This window comes from Astyanax mexicanus, chromosome 20 (genome assembly GCF_023375975.1).
Source record: "Astyanax mexicanus isolate ESR-SI-001 chromosome 20, AstMex3_surface, whole genome shotgun sequence".
In the NCBI taxonomy this organism is placed as follows: Eukaryota; Metazoa; Chordata; class Actinopteri; order Characiformes; family Acestrorhamphidae; genus Astyanax; species Astyanax mexicanus.
The window spans coordinates 21,348,218-21,363,948 of record NC_064427.1 but is presented as its reverse complement, the minus strand read 5'-3'; the positions used below and the strand labels follow the sequence as shown (position 1 = coordinate 21,363,948).

The window sequence follows — 15,731 nt, the reverse complement described above, 5'->3', positions numbered from 1 at the left end:
GTTTATAGGGGCGGTGGAGACAATGTTGGCTGGGTAAACAATCAGCTTAAATTTTTTGGGCTTTTACTAAAAACATATATAATTTAATGGTAACACTTTCTATGAATGTCATCTTTATTAGACGCTATAACCACATTAATAACATATTATAATGCATTCATAAGGCATTATAAACATGGCTATAAATATTTATAAAAATGCATAACCCATTATGACCATGTTTATTAAGCATTATGACCTGTGATCATAATACATTATAAGCTGTGCTTATAATATATAAGTTAAAATAGTATATCTCTATCATTAATAATCTAGTGCTACAATGAAAGTCTGGCACTTTACTTACTGCGCACAAAGACCTGTTATAATACATTATGATTGACTATAAATAATATTATATTCAAGACAAGAATAATTTATGAGGGGTTAAAAATATATTTATAGGATTACTGAGGGTGTGTTTATAGTCTGCAAGTTAAAACTGAGTTTCTTGCTATTGATGTATAACATGTTATAAACACAGCTATTAATGCATTATAATCACAGTTCATGATGCATAATAAACATGGCTATAATGAGTTATAAATTATTGTAAATATGTATAGCCATGTTTATAATGCCTTATGAATGCATCATAATGTGATATGAGTATGTTTATAGAGTCTTATAAAGATCCAATTTAATAACATATGATAAGAGCAGCCAATTGTCCCGCAACCACTAAATGTTTATGTTTTTTAATCAAACTGAGGGTTCTGCCCACACACACAAACACACACACACACACACACACACACACACACACACTCCACCAAGTAAGCAGTGGCGGTTCTGGGAACTGATTGGTCGGCTTCAGATCGTCAATAGAAATGATCTACAGTTCTTTACTGGAATGACAGAATACTTGTGACAGTTGGACGCAATCAAATCTAATCTATTGAGCAACACACTGCAATTACCCTTAAGCACAGAAATCCATTCACAGCGTATCGATCCACAGCCCATGTAGTGGGAATTCATTTGGTTGCAAACTCTATTCAGCAGAGACGCTTATTGGACTTATCGGCCACACACACACACACACACACACAGCGGCGTAACACACTGCATTATGGAAGTGTTTCATTCAAAATAAATTTAAGAAATATTAAGGACTTTCTGCAGGTGATGTAAAATTCTCTAACAGGCAAACCGTGTAGAAATATTTCCTATAATCTGTAAACAGATTGTTTTTCTTTTGGAATAAATAAGGGTACCACTTGAATAAGACTACCTTTATAAAAGGTTTATAAATGGTTACTAATTAGGTTGTAAATGCCTTAAAAATCATTAATAATCAGTTATAACACATACATAGAAAGGGCAACAATATAGATGGCTGTGGGTTCACTATTTGGCAAACAGCAGGTCATTGTTGCCCTTTCTACATATGTGTTATAACTGATTATTAATGATGTTTAAGGCATTTACAACCTAATTAGTAACCATTAATAAACTAATTGTAACTCATTTATAAACCCTTTATAAAGGTAGTCTTATTTTAAAGTGGTACCTAAATAAGTATATAAATATAAGCAGTATGTATAGACAATCAAACAATCATCAACTGTATCAAATTAAAATGCAATAAATAATCTCTGGAAAATAAACTGATGGTATGAGCAGTGTGTGTAGAATTCAATTAAATTAATTATAAGCAATATGTTTAGGCTTAAAAATGGCCATGGTGTAGATTTAAAGATTGTATAAGCCAGCTCTATAAGCAACAAAGTATAATCAACAGCAAACAGTGTATAACTGAAGGATTGTATGAATCGCATGTGTAGAAATAACATGCTGGATAGAAATAAACAAGTACGGAAACAGCTAGGAAAAATTAAACGACTGCCTATGCTGTCATCTGCATATAATTAAATTAACATGAATACATATGCATAGAATTACAGTAGCAGTGTAGAATGAAATGATGGCATGGTCAGTCTGTGTAGAATTAAATAAACTGTAGGCTGACTATCAGTCTTTTACTCCGATTGTGTAGAATTGTGGACAACATCGTTCTGTTTATGTAGAACTAAGGGAGGATATTTATCTATTAGTGTAGAATTAAGCAAGACTATCACTCTATTTGTTGTAAAATTAAGGATAGTTTTACTCTCAGTTTGTGCTAAGCTCAGTTTGTGTAGAACTGAGAATTCTATTTTTTATGCAGAATTAAGCATATCATCACTCTGTTGGTGTAGAATTAAGTAATAATATTGCCCTGTTTGTGCAAAATTGATGTCTAGAATCAAGGGTAATATCACTCTATTGGTATTGAATTAAGCAAAAGTATCACTCTGTTGGTGTAGAATTAGGGTATTATTCCTATATTGGTGTAGAATTGTGCGAGAATATCACTCTATTGGTGTAGAATTACTGGTAATATCACTCTGTTGGTATAGAATTACGCAAGAATATTACTCTATTGGTGTAGAATTACTGGTAATATCACTCTGTTGGTATAGAATTAAGCGAGAATATCACTTTATTGGTGTAGAATTACTGGTAATATCACTCTGTTGGTCTAGAATTAAGCGAGAATATCACTCTATTGGTGTAGAATTACTGGTAATATCGCTCTATTGGTGTAGAATTACTGGTAATTTCACTCTGTTGGTATAGAATTAAGCGAGAATATCACTCTATTGGTGTAGAATTACTGGTAATATCACTCTGTTGGTATATAATTAAGCGAGAATGTCACTCTATTGGTGTAGATTTACTGGTAATATCACTCTGTTGGTATAGAATTAAGTGAGAATATCACTCTATTGGTGTAGAATTACTGGTAATTTCACTCTGTTGGTAAAGAATTAAGCGAGGATATCACTATATTGGTGTATAATTACTGGTAATTTTACTCTGTTGGTATAGAATTAAGTGAGAATATCACTCTATTGGTGTAGACTTACTGGTAATATCACTCTGTTGGTATTGAATTAAGCGAGAATATCACTCTATTGGTGTAGAATTAAGCATGTATATTACTCTATTGGTGTATAATTAAGTGTGTATATTACTCTATTGGTTTAGAATTAAGCCAGAATATCACTCTATTGGTATAGAATTAAGTAAATATATCTTTCTATTGGTGTAGAGTTATTGGTAATATCACTCTATTGGTGTAGAATTAAGTGAATATATCTGTCTATTGGTGTAGAGTTACTGGTAATATCACTCTATTGGTGTAGAGTTACTGGTAATATCATCCTATTGGTGTAGATTTAAGCGTGTATTTCACTCCATTGGTGTAGATTTAAGCATGTATATTACTCTATTGGTGTATATTTAAGCGAGTTTATCACTCCATTGGTTTAGAATTAAGTGAGAATATCACTCTATTGGTGTAGAATTAAGCGTGTATATCACTCTATTGGTGTAGAATTAAGTGAGTATATCACTCTATTGGTGTAGAATTAAGTGAGTATATCACTCTATTGGTGTAGAATTAAGTGAGTATATCACTCTATTGGTGTAGAATTAAGCGTGTATATCACTCAATTGGAGTTGAAATAAGCTTGTATATTACTCTATTGTTGTAGAATTAAGCGTGTATATTACTCTATTTGTGTAGAAATAAGTGTGTATATCACTCTATTGGTGTAGAATTAAGCGAGTATATCTCTATGTTGGTCTAGAGTAGTTTGAGGCGTGGTGCAGCAGCAGCAGCTGCAGGGTAAACTAACAGTAAACACAAGGTCAGAGTCGGGCTGGTGGTCAGCAGATCTGCTGCAGGCGGACCCGGCGCAGTCGTGCAGGCGGACCCGGCGCAGTCGTGCAGGCGGCTCGGGATTGGTGGGGGCTGGAGGAGGCAGCGGCTCGGCAGCAGCGCGGCACAGCGAGTGGAGCTTCCCCTCCTCTTCTTCTTTCTCCTCCTCATCCTCCTCATTCTCATCCTCACTCTCCAGCAGTAGCAGCAGCGCAGAGAGCAGCACAGACAGCAGCACAGCATCAGCAGCAGCTCTGAGGAGGGACACAGAGCAGTCTGGATAGAGCACCTGAGAGCACCTGTGAGCACCTGGAGGAGTTTCTGGAGGAGGACAGAAGCAGGAGGAGGTTCTGCTGCTGTTTCTGGGTTCTGTGGGTTGAGCTGGTGAGGATGGGTGTGTGGTGAGTCTCAGAAGTGTCTCTGAAGATTCCAGCACAGCACCAGTTAGCCAGTTTTTCGTAGGCTGGCATGGGAAAGAGCATCCCGACTCTGCCACTCTGGTTTTCCGAGGTTTGATCTTTTTTTAAGGAAAGTTGGTCTGGAATTGTGGGAATGCTCCTGGATAGACAAGAGGAAACCTCAGGATCAGAAGCGTGAAGAAGTGATAGGAGATCTCTGGATAAAAGGAAAGGATGTTCTGCTGGAGAACCCGTTCCTAATTGTTCTTCTCCGGTCTCTGTAACTCAGTGCTGCTCTGGATTGTAGCCGCTGGTGGAGCTGAACGCTGAGGAAGTGGAGATGTGCGTCTGAGGAGCTTCACTCCGCGTCCGGAGATCACAGCGTCTTTAAAACGTTCGGAGTTCTGAGGGATTTATCATGATTCTACTCAATGCTCTGACTGTCCTCCTCTTACTGGGTGAGTAGCTGTGCTGGTCTGTGCGAGATAATGGAAAATGAATTAAAGCACGTGTGTGTTGGGTGTGTGATTGCATGAAGTGAAACTGTGTCATTTCTATGTGCAGAATTAATAAATACATAAATACAAACGCAGTCTGTGTAGAATTAAATGAGCATATGACTATATCAATTATATTAATGGATGGGCAGTCAGTGTGGACTTATATGGCTGTGTTATCATTCTGTGTAGAATTAAATTATTGCAAGATATATAGGTAGAATTATATGACTGCACAAGCAGCCTGTGTAAATTTTTTAGACTGCATAAACAACCTGTGTCACATCAAATGACTGCACAGGAAGTCTGTGTAGAGCTGAACGAATGCACAGGCAATTTGTGTAGAGCTGAATGACTGCACAGGAAATCTATGCAGAATTGAATGAATGCACAGGCAGTCTGTGTAGAGCTAAACAACTGCATAGACAGTCTGTGTAGAATTGAAAAACAGCACAGACAAGCTGTGTAGAATTGAACAACTGCACAGGCAGTCTGTGTATATTTAAATGACTACACAGGCAGTCTGTGTAGAATTAAACAACTGCACAGGCAGTCTGTGTAGAATTGAAAAACAGCACAGACAAGCTGTGTAGAATTGAACAACTGCACAGGCAGTCTGTGTATATTTAAATGACTACACAGGCAGTCTGTGTAGAATTAAACAACTGCACAGGCAGTCTGTGTAGAATTGAATAAAAAAATGCACAGGCAATGTGTGTGTATATAAATGACGGCACAGTCAGTCTGTGTAGAATTTAATGACTACAAGTCTGTGTAGAATTGAACAACCGCACAGGCAATCTGTGCAGAGCTGAATGACTGCAAAGGCAACCTGTGTAGAGCTGAATGACTGCACAGGCAGTCTGTGTAGAATTAAACACCTGCATGATTATACTATGTAGAACTGAATGACTGCACAGGCAGTCTGTGTAATTTTAAATACTAGTATGATTATTCTTTGCAGAATCAAATTACTGCACCGGCAGTCTGTTTAGAATTAAACACATCGTAATTAGTATGTGTAGAATTGAATGACTGCACAGGGAATCTGTTTAGAAATTAATGACTGCACAGGCAGCAGGTGTAGAATTAAACTCCTGTATGATTATGTTGTGTAGAATTGAATGACTGCACAGGCATCTGCGTAGAATTAAATACTTGTATGATTCTTTTGTGTAGAATTGGATGAATGCAAAGGCTGTTTGTGTAATTTTAAAAGACTAAACAAAGTCTTTGTAGAATTCAGACTGCATGTGTTATCACTTTTAAATGATTAATTAAACGAATTAAAACTACAAGCTATGTACACATTTAAAACTATATGGCCACTCTGTGTAGAAATAAACGGTTGTATAATTAATCTGTGTAGAATTAAACAGTTGAGTTGAGAGGGGTGTGTTATGATTGTACTGAATGCTCTGATTGTTCTCCTCTTACTGTGTGAACACTGGTGCTGATAATGCGCGTGCAGTTCGTGATTTTATGCGTAAGTAATTGCGTAAAGTTACTCATCCACAGGGTTTAGATGCACGTGATTGGTTCGTGGGATGGACGGATGGATACTTTTTAAGGACTTTTAAGTTCCTCGTGCACGCTCTGTGCTGTCTGTGCTCGCGCGCGCGGAGCTGTCTGCGGTGCTGAAACTCCAAACACTCTTAACGCGCACGTTTATGACTCACATTTATATCGTTATAAATCTGCGCGTAACGCTCGCGCTCACGTTCACGCTCACGTTCACGTTGACGTCCTTCCAATACTTCCACTTAGAAATGTGCGTTTCGAGCTCGTGCCCGCGGACTGTCCGTGCTTTCAGCTGGATATAAAGGAGGGGTATAGCAGAGCCAGGCTCGCGCTCTCCACTCTCCTTTTCTTCCCAGTGAGGATGGATTGTGTTTGACGTCTCGCGGGAAAAAAACTACTTAAGATTGTCACTTCCACTCAGCGCGAGCTCGGTAATTTAATCACGCAGCAGCAGCTGCAGTTCCCCGCCCTGCAGATAGATGTCGCTTTGTTCCAAACTCTAGTAATTAGTGACGTTAAGGCTGCTTGACGTGCGCAATTGTGCGCGAGCAGCTCCTATAATCTCTACAGTAAAAACAGCACTGAACAACAGAATGCAACAATAGAAGGTATCTAGAGGCTTTGGTGAAATTATCAATTATGTGATGCTTCTGGATCATAAATATGGTTTTTAACCATAACAACAGATTGAATTTTCCTCACTGGATACCTGAGCAACCACTCAAATTACCACCGCAACCAGCAGTGAAAAGTTGGGACACATTTTCTCATTCAATGTATTTATTTATTTTATTTCCCTACATAGTAAATGAATACTGAAGTGATCCAGAGTATGAAGGAACACATAAGTAAACATAAAAGGTTCACCATCATAATGTTTTTGATGGTCTTTGCAGTGACTGCAGTTAAGGATACTTAGTATTTTATTATATTTATTATTTTGTATTTATTAATTTATTATATTTCTTGCTATAATATGGACTATTACTCAAATAGAGCTATTCACTGTATACCTGTAACTCTACCTCTTCACAACTTTACAACTGATGCTCTCAAACACTTTATCAAGAAGCAAGAAATTCAAGTAATTAACTCTTGATGAGTTCAGCACAGCTGTTAACTGAAAGCCTGAATTCCAGGTGACTCTACACCACAAAAAAATGTCAGTGAAAATTACAGTGAAAAACTGTGAAGTGGCAACAGTAATAAACCGTAAAGCAAGAAGAAGCTTATTGTTGTAGAATAAACATTGAAGTACCATAAATGAAAAAAAAACTGTCAAAAATGTTTACTTTTAATTGTTTTAACATGTGAAATATACACTGTAAAAAAAAACTTAAAATTTACTGTAAAATACTAGCAGCTGTGGTTGCCAGAATTTCACCGTAAAATAAACGGTTGCCAAGAATTATACTGTAATATCTTCTACATGGCAGCCGTTTTATTTTACGGTAAAAATCTGGCAACCACAGCTGGCAGTATTTCACCGTAAAATAAACAGTTGCAAATAAAGCTGACTGAGAAAATCCAGCAGAGATGTGTAAAACTGTCTCTATTTAAGCAAGAGGTGCTACTTTGAAGAATGTAAAATCTAAAATATATTCTGGTTTCTTTAACACTTGTTTGTTGACTAAATAATCCCATATGTTTTTCTTCATAGTTTGGATGAGTTTAGTATTAATCTACAATGCAGAACATTTTAAAATAATGAAAAAAAAAACAGTACACTTAGGTGTGTCCAAACTTTTGACAGGTACTGTCTATAGTCAGACTAACAGATCCATCCTGTTTTAATCAGGCAACTTAAATAAACGCATGATAAAAAGTAATTATAAATCCATATACTGTTTGTCTAATATACTGGGGTGAATGGCTACACAAGCAGTTGAAACAATTTGAAAATTGCTAGTTAGAGTTAATGTAAACTTCAATAGAGTTAGTAGTGGAAGAGAGTTGGATCTGTAGGCTTTATCTAAGAAGGATTTTACACCTGTAGTATATTTCTTTGGTCTGAATCAGTTGATGAGTTTATTCACTAAAACTGATGGACATAAACCCCAAGAGACCTGCAGCTGTAATCGCAGCAAAATTTGGTGCTACAAAGTATTAATGTAAAGGGGCTGAATAATATTGCACGCCCCACTTTTTTAGTTTTTTATTAAAAAAAAAAGTTTGTTTCACTTAAAGATTGTGTCCCACTTTTTATTGCTTCTTCACAAAAAATTAAAAATTAATATCTTTAAGTTTGGACCCTGAAATGTGGCAAAAGGCTTAAAAGTTTAATGGGGCCGAATACTTTTGCAAGGCACTGTTTCAACACCACTTATAAATGTGGCCAAATCGAATCTGAAAATATCAGATTCAGTACATTTCTGCCATTTAGCATAAAGATCAGATAAAAGATCAGATTTAGGACACTTTTACCTGCTATATGAACGTAACTCTCAACACTCCAGTTCTTCCTGAGCTGAGAGATTTCTGGATGGACTAAAGAAGAAGAAGCTTTACTTCAGGTCCAGACGTTTCTCAGAACTTCAGCACTTAGCAGAGCTTTGTTCTTCAGCTGGAGCTGCTTTTCTGGAAACTTTCATTTTTACTGGCGTCAGTATTTCACTGCAGGAGCAGCACTTTTACTGGAAGATAGCTTTAGGCTACTCCACACACCTCCGCCTGAATCAATACTCATTTAGGATCGGCTTCCTGCACAGAGATCAGGCCTAGACCCTAACTGTGCAGCATTTAGAGAGGAGATTTTAATATTAAACAGAAACTATATAAATCATAACTAGAATTACAGTAATCCCCTTCCTGCTAATACGATACACACAGTCCTTCAAAAACAGCAATTTTACACAAGTAAGAAAAAAAGTTTTTTTTTCCTTTCAATGGAAGTCAATTGTATTCTGGGTTTTAGTGATATTAATGCATTTCTCCATTTAAACATTCATCACTACATTCTGCTACAGTATAAAAGATCAACGTTCAGATTAAAATCATGTAAAAGAGCAAAATAAGACGGATGATTTGAGTTTTGTCTGACAGTGGTGATACGTAGATTTTCAACATTAAGCTTGTGGCAAATATTAGTATCTTAGCTACTTCTTTGTTTTGTATTTATTTGTGGCAAATTTTAAAGCATATAATTGATGGTTTGATATCTTTTTGTATTTATTTTTGTAATTTTGGGTCACTATCACTTTACTTGGATGGTCCATTATATTCAGCTAAACTGAACTAACCTAAACTGAACTGAACTGAACCAAACTCAACTAAACCGAACTAAACTAAACTGAACTAAACTAAACTGAACTCGACTAAACCGATTTGAACCGAACCGAACAGATCTGTACAAAAGGAAACTGAGCTGAACTGAACTATACAGAACTGAACTGAACTAAAGCAAACTAAACTGAGCAAAACTGAACTGAAATAAACTAAACTAAACTAAACTGAACTGAACAAAACAGAACCAAACTAAACCAACCTAAACTGAAGTAAACTAAACAAAACCAAACTAAACTAAACTGGACTAAACCGAACGGAACTGAACTGAACTGAACTAAACTAAACTGAACTAAGCTAAACTGTGCTAAAGTAAACTAAACTAAACCAAGCTAAACTAAACTGAACTAAACTAAACTGAACTAAACCGAACGGAACTGAACTGAACTGAACTAAACTAAACTGAACTAAGCTAAACTGTGCTAAAGTAAACTAAACTAAACCAAGCTAAACTAAACTGAACTAAACTAAACTGAGCTAAACTAAACTGAACTAAACTAAACTAAACTGAACTGAACCAAACAGAATTGAACTAAACTAAACTAAACTAAACTAAACTAAACTAAACTAAACTGAGCTAAACTAAACTAAACTAAACTGAACTAAACTAAACTAAACTAAACTGAATTGAACCGAACTGAACTGACCCAAACCCAAACCAAACCAAACCAAATCAAACCAAACCAAATCGAACTACAGTAAATCGAGCTAAACTAATCTAAACTGAACTGAACCAAACAGAACTGAACTAAAATAAACTGAACCGAACCGAACTAAACTAAACGTAACTAAGCTAAACCATGCTAAAGTAAACTGAACTAAACTAAACCGAGCTAAACTAATCTAAACTAAACTAAACTAAACTGAACTGAACCGAGTTGAACCAAACCAAACCAAATCGAACTAAACTATATCGAGCTAAACTAATCTAAACTGAACTGAACTAAATATTATTTTAAATTCTGCTGTTGGTCTCCAGTCTAACTCTTGCTCTGATCTCCTCCAGATGATGCAGTGGGCTCCATGGTGGGCTCCTCCAGTCTGTCTGGGCTGGACGCTCAGGGCTGGCGGGCTCCGATGGACTGCCTGCGGGCGAGTGAGATGTGCAACCAGAACCCCCAGTGCAGCTCCCGCTTCCGCATCATGCGCCAGTGCCTGGTGGGCCGGGACAGGACCACCATGCTGGCCAACAAGGAGTGCCAGGCTGCGCTGGAGGTCCTGCAGGACAGCCCGCTGTACGACTGCCGCTGCAAGAGGGGCATGAAGAAGGAGCTGCAGTGTCTGCAGAGCTACTGGAGCATCCACATGGGTCTGAACGAAGGTAAGAGACTCCGGGGTAACGGCTGGGCTGCCGGGATTAAAGCGATAGTTTGAGACAGTTGATCTTGAGCTTTTCATTAGTTTGTTCCATTAGTTGTGCACTGGAGCTATGAGGCTAATGTAGCTAACAAGCAATGGAAGCGTATGTACACTCTTCTCAGACTGTATGGAGGCATAGCAGCCACCTAGCAACCATAGCAACAGCACAACAACCACATAGCAACACCCTAGCAACCCCCTAGTAACCACCTAGCAAAAACATTTCCACACAGTTGATCTTCTCTGTAGTCGGTCTTTCTAGTCAGGTTTGGTGTCAGAAGACTGCTCTTTTAGTTGTGCACTGTAGCTAGGAGGCTAATGTAGCTAACATGCAATGGAAGCTTATGTACATCCTTCTCAGACTGTATTGAGGCATAGCAGCCACCTAGCAACCACATAGCAACATCACAACAACAATATTTCGTATTCATAGCATCCACCTTGCATCCATCTAGCAAACACAGGTTCAGACAAGTTATCCACCTTAACCATGCAATTGCAATCTCCTGGGATGCTGTAGCAACTGCCTAGCAACAACCTAGCAACAACCTAGAAAAACACTTTAACACTTGTAACTTCTTTGTAGTCAGTTAAGTCATATTTGGTGTCTGAAGATTGTTTTTTATTACACTGTTCTACACTAAAGCTATGAGGCTAATGTAGGTAACAAACAATAGAAGCTTATGTACACTCTTCTTAGACTGTATGGGGGCATAGCAGCTACCTAGCAACCACATAGCAACATCACAACAACCATATTGCCAATCCATAGCAACCATCTTGCATGCCCCTGGCAAAACAGGATCAGAATAGTTAGTTACCTTAACCATGAAATTGCAATCTCCCGGGATATTTTAGCAACTGCATGGCAACACCAAAGCGACACCCTAGTAACCACCTAGCAAAAACATTTCCACATAGTTGATCTTCTCTGTAGTCAGTCTGTCAAGTCAGGTTTGATGTCAGAAGTTTTTTTATTAAGTTCTACACTGGAGCTATAAGGCTAATGTAGCCTTGTATGTAACAAGCAATGGAAGCTTATGTGCATTCTTCTCAGACTGTATGGGGGCATAGAAGCCACCTAGCAACCAAAGAGCAACACCACAACAACCATATTGCGAATCCATACGAACCACCTTGCATCCACCTAGCAAAACAGGCTCAGACAAAGAGATTCACCCTAACAACACAGCTGCAAGCTCCTGGGATACTGTAGCAACTGCATAGCAACACCCTAGCAACCACCTAGCAACCCCAATTTACCACATGCGGTAAACACAGCAACCACTTGGCAACTCCCTATAAACCTTTTAAAGTACAGAAATCAGTAATTGGTGGAATAACCCTGATTTTTAATCACAGCTTTCATGCCTATTGGCATGCTCTCCTCTACAAGTCTTACAGTGGCAAAAGATCACCCAAAAGCAGTGTGTAAGACTGGTGGAGGAGAACATGCAGAACATCAACATGCTGAGATTCATGAAAGCTGTGATTAAAAATCATGTAAATAAATGCTCTAAATTAAAAAAAAAAAAAAACAGACAGAGACAGTTTAAATACCAAACTGAATATTTTGATTAAGTGGTCTCTCGATTGGTTCTGGAGCTGTATATATATATGTGTGTGTATATACAGTATGTGTGTGTGTGTTTGAGTAAGTGTATACATTTCAAGGCCGCTGTGATGTAGCTCTGAGATGCTTGGTGTTTGAGCGTGTTGGGGAATCATTAGAGGATTTGCGCTGTTTTTTTATATAAAGCAGCTGAATTATAACCCGTCTGATTTGGCAGAGCCGAAGGAACGCCAACAAATAGTCCTATTGATGCGGCTAATCAGGGAGAGCTTTTACAGCCCTGCCGCGCTCAGCCCGGCTATTTCAATGAGGCATTGTGGACTGCCAGGTGTGCTAACTGCCTGCTAAGGTAAAACACACACACACACACACACACACACACACACACTATACTCACACACAAAGTGTGCTTTCATGGCAGTGCATGAGATTCTGCAGAAAGTTGATTCCCCGAGAAGGTGGCACGTCGTAACCTGCCACATTAGAGAGATTATTATAGCAATCACGTAGCACCACCATAGTATGGGAGAGTGATGCGAAAGAAGCCATTTCTGCAAGCACGCCACAAACAGAGTCGCCTGAGATGTGCTTTTGCAGAAAGGTGTGCTCTTGCAGAAATGTGCTTTGCATACCTCAGGTGACTCTGTTTGTGGCGTGCTTGCAGAAATGGCTTCTTTCACATCACTCTCCCATACAGCTTCTCCTTGTGCAAAGTGCACAGTGACACCATCTGCAGCAAGATGATGCTGCAGCTCTTTGGAGGTGGTCTGTGGATTTCTGATATTTTTCTTGGCCTGCCACTTCTGAGCTTAACAAGAACTGTCCCTGTGGTCTTCCATTTCCTTACTATGTTCCTCACGGTGGAAACTGACAGGTTAAATCTCTGTGACAACTTTTTGTATCCTTCCCCTGAACAACTATGTTGAACAATCTTTGTTTTTAGATCATTTGAGAGTTGTTTTGATGAGCCCATGATGCCACTCTTCAGAGGAGATTCAAATAGGAGAACAACTTGCAATTGGCCACCTTAAATACCTTTTCTCATGATTGGATACACCAGGCTATGAAGTTCAAACCTCAATGAGGTTATCAAACCAATTTTGTGCTTCAGTAAGTCAGTAAAAAGTAGTTAGGAGTATTCAAATCAATAAAATGATAAGGGTGCCCATACTTTTGCACCGGTCAAATTTTGGTTTCATGCATATTGCACATTTTCTGTTAGTACAATAAACCTCATTTCAATCCTGAAATATTACTGTGTCCATCAGTTATTAGATATATCAAACTGAAATGGCTGTTGCAAACACCCAAATATTTACAACTAAAAATGATTAAGATTAATAGGGGTGTCCAAACTTTTTCATATGACTGTATGAAGTAGAAAAACCATATCAACCACAGATGATATTCTGCAGAAAGTTGATTCCCTGAGAATGTGACATGTCGTAACCTGCCACCTTAGAGATTAAAATAGCAATCACTTAGCAACACCATAGCAACCACTGGGAACACCACAGCAACCACAAAACAATAACAATCACCTAGCAACACTACAGCATCCACCCACGACACATGTACAGTAGCAAAACCATATCAACCACTTAGCAAAAACAGTTTTACATTAGTGACCACACAGCAACACCCTAGCAACCACCATATCCACACAATAGCAATCACCTGGGATGTCAACTGTCTAGCATGCATTGCACACACACACACACACATATATATATATATATATATATATACAAACACACAATACACACTCACGCACACACACAGATATTATACACATTATATGACTGATGTCTGACTGTTGACATCTGTCTACTAGGTTGCCTGAACACACACCATTTTCAGACCACCAACAGCTACACCATCAGTGTAGATATATTCAGAAGCACTGCTGCTATTTAAACAAGGCATTTGGAAAGTGTGAAAATAGACTGTTGGTGGGGTGTAAGATAGCAATGAGCATTGTGACGTGCCTTGCACACTATTACTAGCAGTATCAGCTACAGTAATGTTCTAATTATCAATTACAGTATATCAGTTCAGAAGGTCAATTTCATTCCATATGACAACATTTACTGATTGATCAGGTGGTTCTGTGATCTGTATCCAATATTTCATCTGACTTGTGCAGCACTGGCTCCGCCCCCTCATTAGCATGTTTTCCTCTAGAAACCAGCCACAGGAAACAGTACTGGTCCGTGTGGAGTGGAGCAGCCGCGGTAAATACAGCCCGACAGAACTAAATCAAACCTACTGAACACACACATTATACACTATACACACACACACAGTCGGCCCAGTCTACAGGCTTACAGGAGAAATCCGGGCAGCAGCCTCATCACTCGTTTATCTTCCCTCGCTTCTGTCTGACGAGGCAGGCTGGGATTTTCTCTGCTGAATAAATACAAACACAGCGCCGGACACAGAGCGGGACAGACCCGCTAAAGGGGTTTACGCCTGTAACTCTGTGTGTGTGTGTGTGTGTGTGTGTATAGAGTGTGTGTGTGTAGAATGTGTAAGACAGTCCTTGAGAAGATAAAAAGCACTTTATCGCTGTCGTATAAAACTTTTTTTTTTAGACTTTCTAAAGTAGCCGTACCTGTATAACCTGTATAAACAATATAAACTCTGTGTCTGTGATGGATGGATTCATATAGAGTGAAAGAAATAATGTCGATAGACAGAGTAAAAAAGAAAGACAATGCTAGATAAATGAAAAAAGAGGGATGGGAGTGCAGGTGGGCAGATTGATTATTAAATATATTCGGATGAAACTGGCACTCATCAGGACCACCACAGAAAAGGAAGAGCAAGTGTTTCATCTATTCTTTTGTTCATTTGTTCTGCAGACAAATAGATAGCAGGACAGACAGACATAAACTTTGATGGAAGGGTGGATGGATGGATGGATGGATGGATGGATGGATAGAAAAACTAATAGACAGTTTATTAGAAACTAATAGACTACATCTCTCTCTCTACTTATCTCTCTTCCTTTCTCCCTACCTATCTCTGTCTATACCTCTCTTTATACCTTTCTGGCTCTACCTCTCTCTCTACCTTAGTCTCTGCTTCTACCTCTCTTTACCTCTATAACTCTCTCTCTCTCTCTACCTCTCTCTAACTTTCTCTCTACCTCTCTTTATCTCCCCCTCTACCTTTCTCTCTCTACCTCTTTCCTTTTACTAAATCTTTCTATCTCTACCTCTCTTTCTACCTCTATCTCTCTACCTCTATCTAACTTTCTCTCTATCTCTCTCTCTATATATACATTTCTGGCTCTACCTCTCTATCTCTTTATACCTCTTTCTATACCTCTCTCTCTCCACCTTTCTCTC

At 38.5% G+C, this 15,731-nt stretch overlaps 1 protein-coding gene across 1 annotated transcript in view; it reads left to right on the top strand.

Annotated features, from left to right (window-relative positions):
- Positions 1-3,864: 3,864 nt before the first annotated feature.
- The window catches only part of gfra2b (GDNF family receptor alpha 2b), a 96,236-nt gene continuing 84,369 nt past the window's right edge, over positions 3,865-15,731 (top strand). Inside the window, exons 1-2 of the mRNA XM_007228839.4 lie at positions 3,865-4,604; positions 10,453-10,767. Coding sequence (XP_007228901.2) covers positions 4,565-4,604; positions 10,453-10,767 — 355 coding nt within the window. The 5' untranslated portion in view covers positions 3,865-4,564. The remainder of the gene's footprint in view (positions 4,605-10,452; positions 10,768-15,731) is intronic.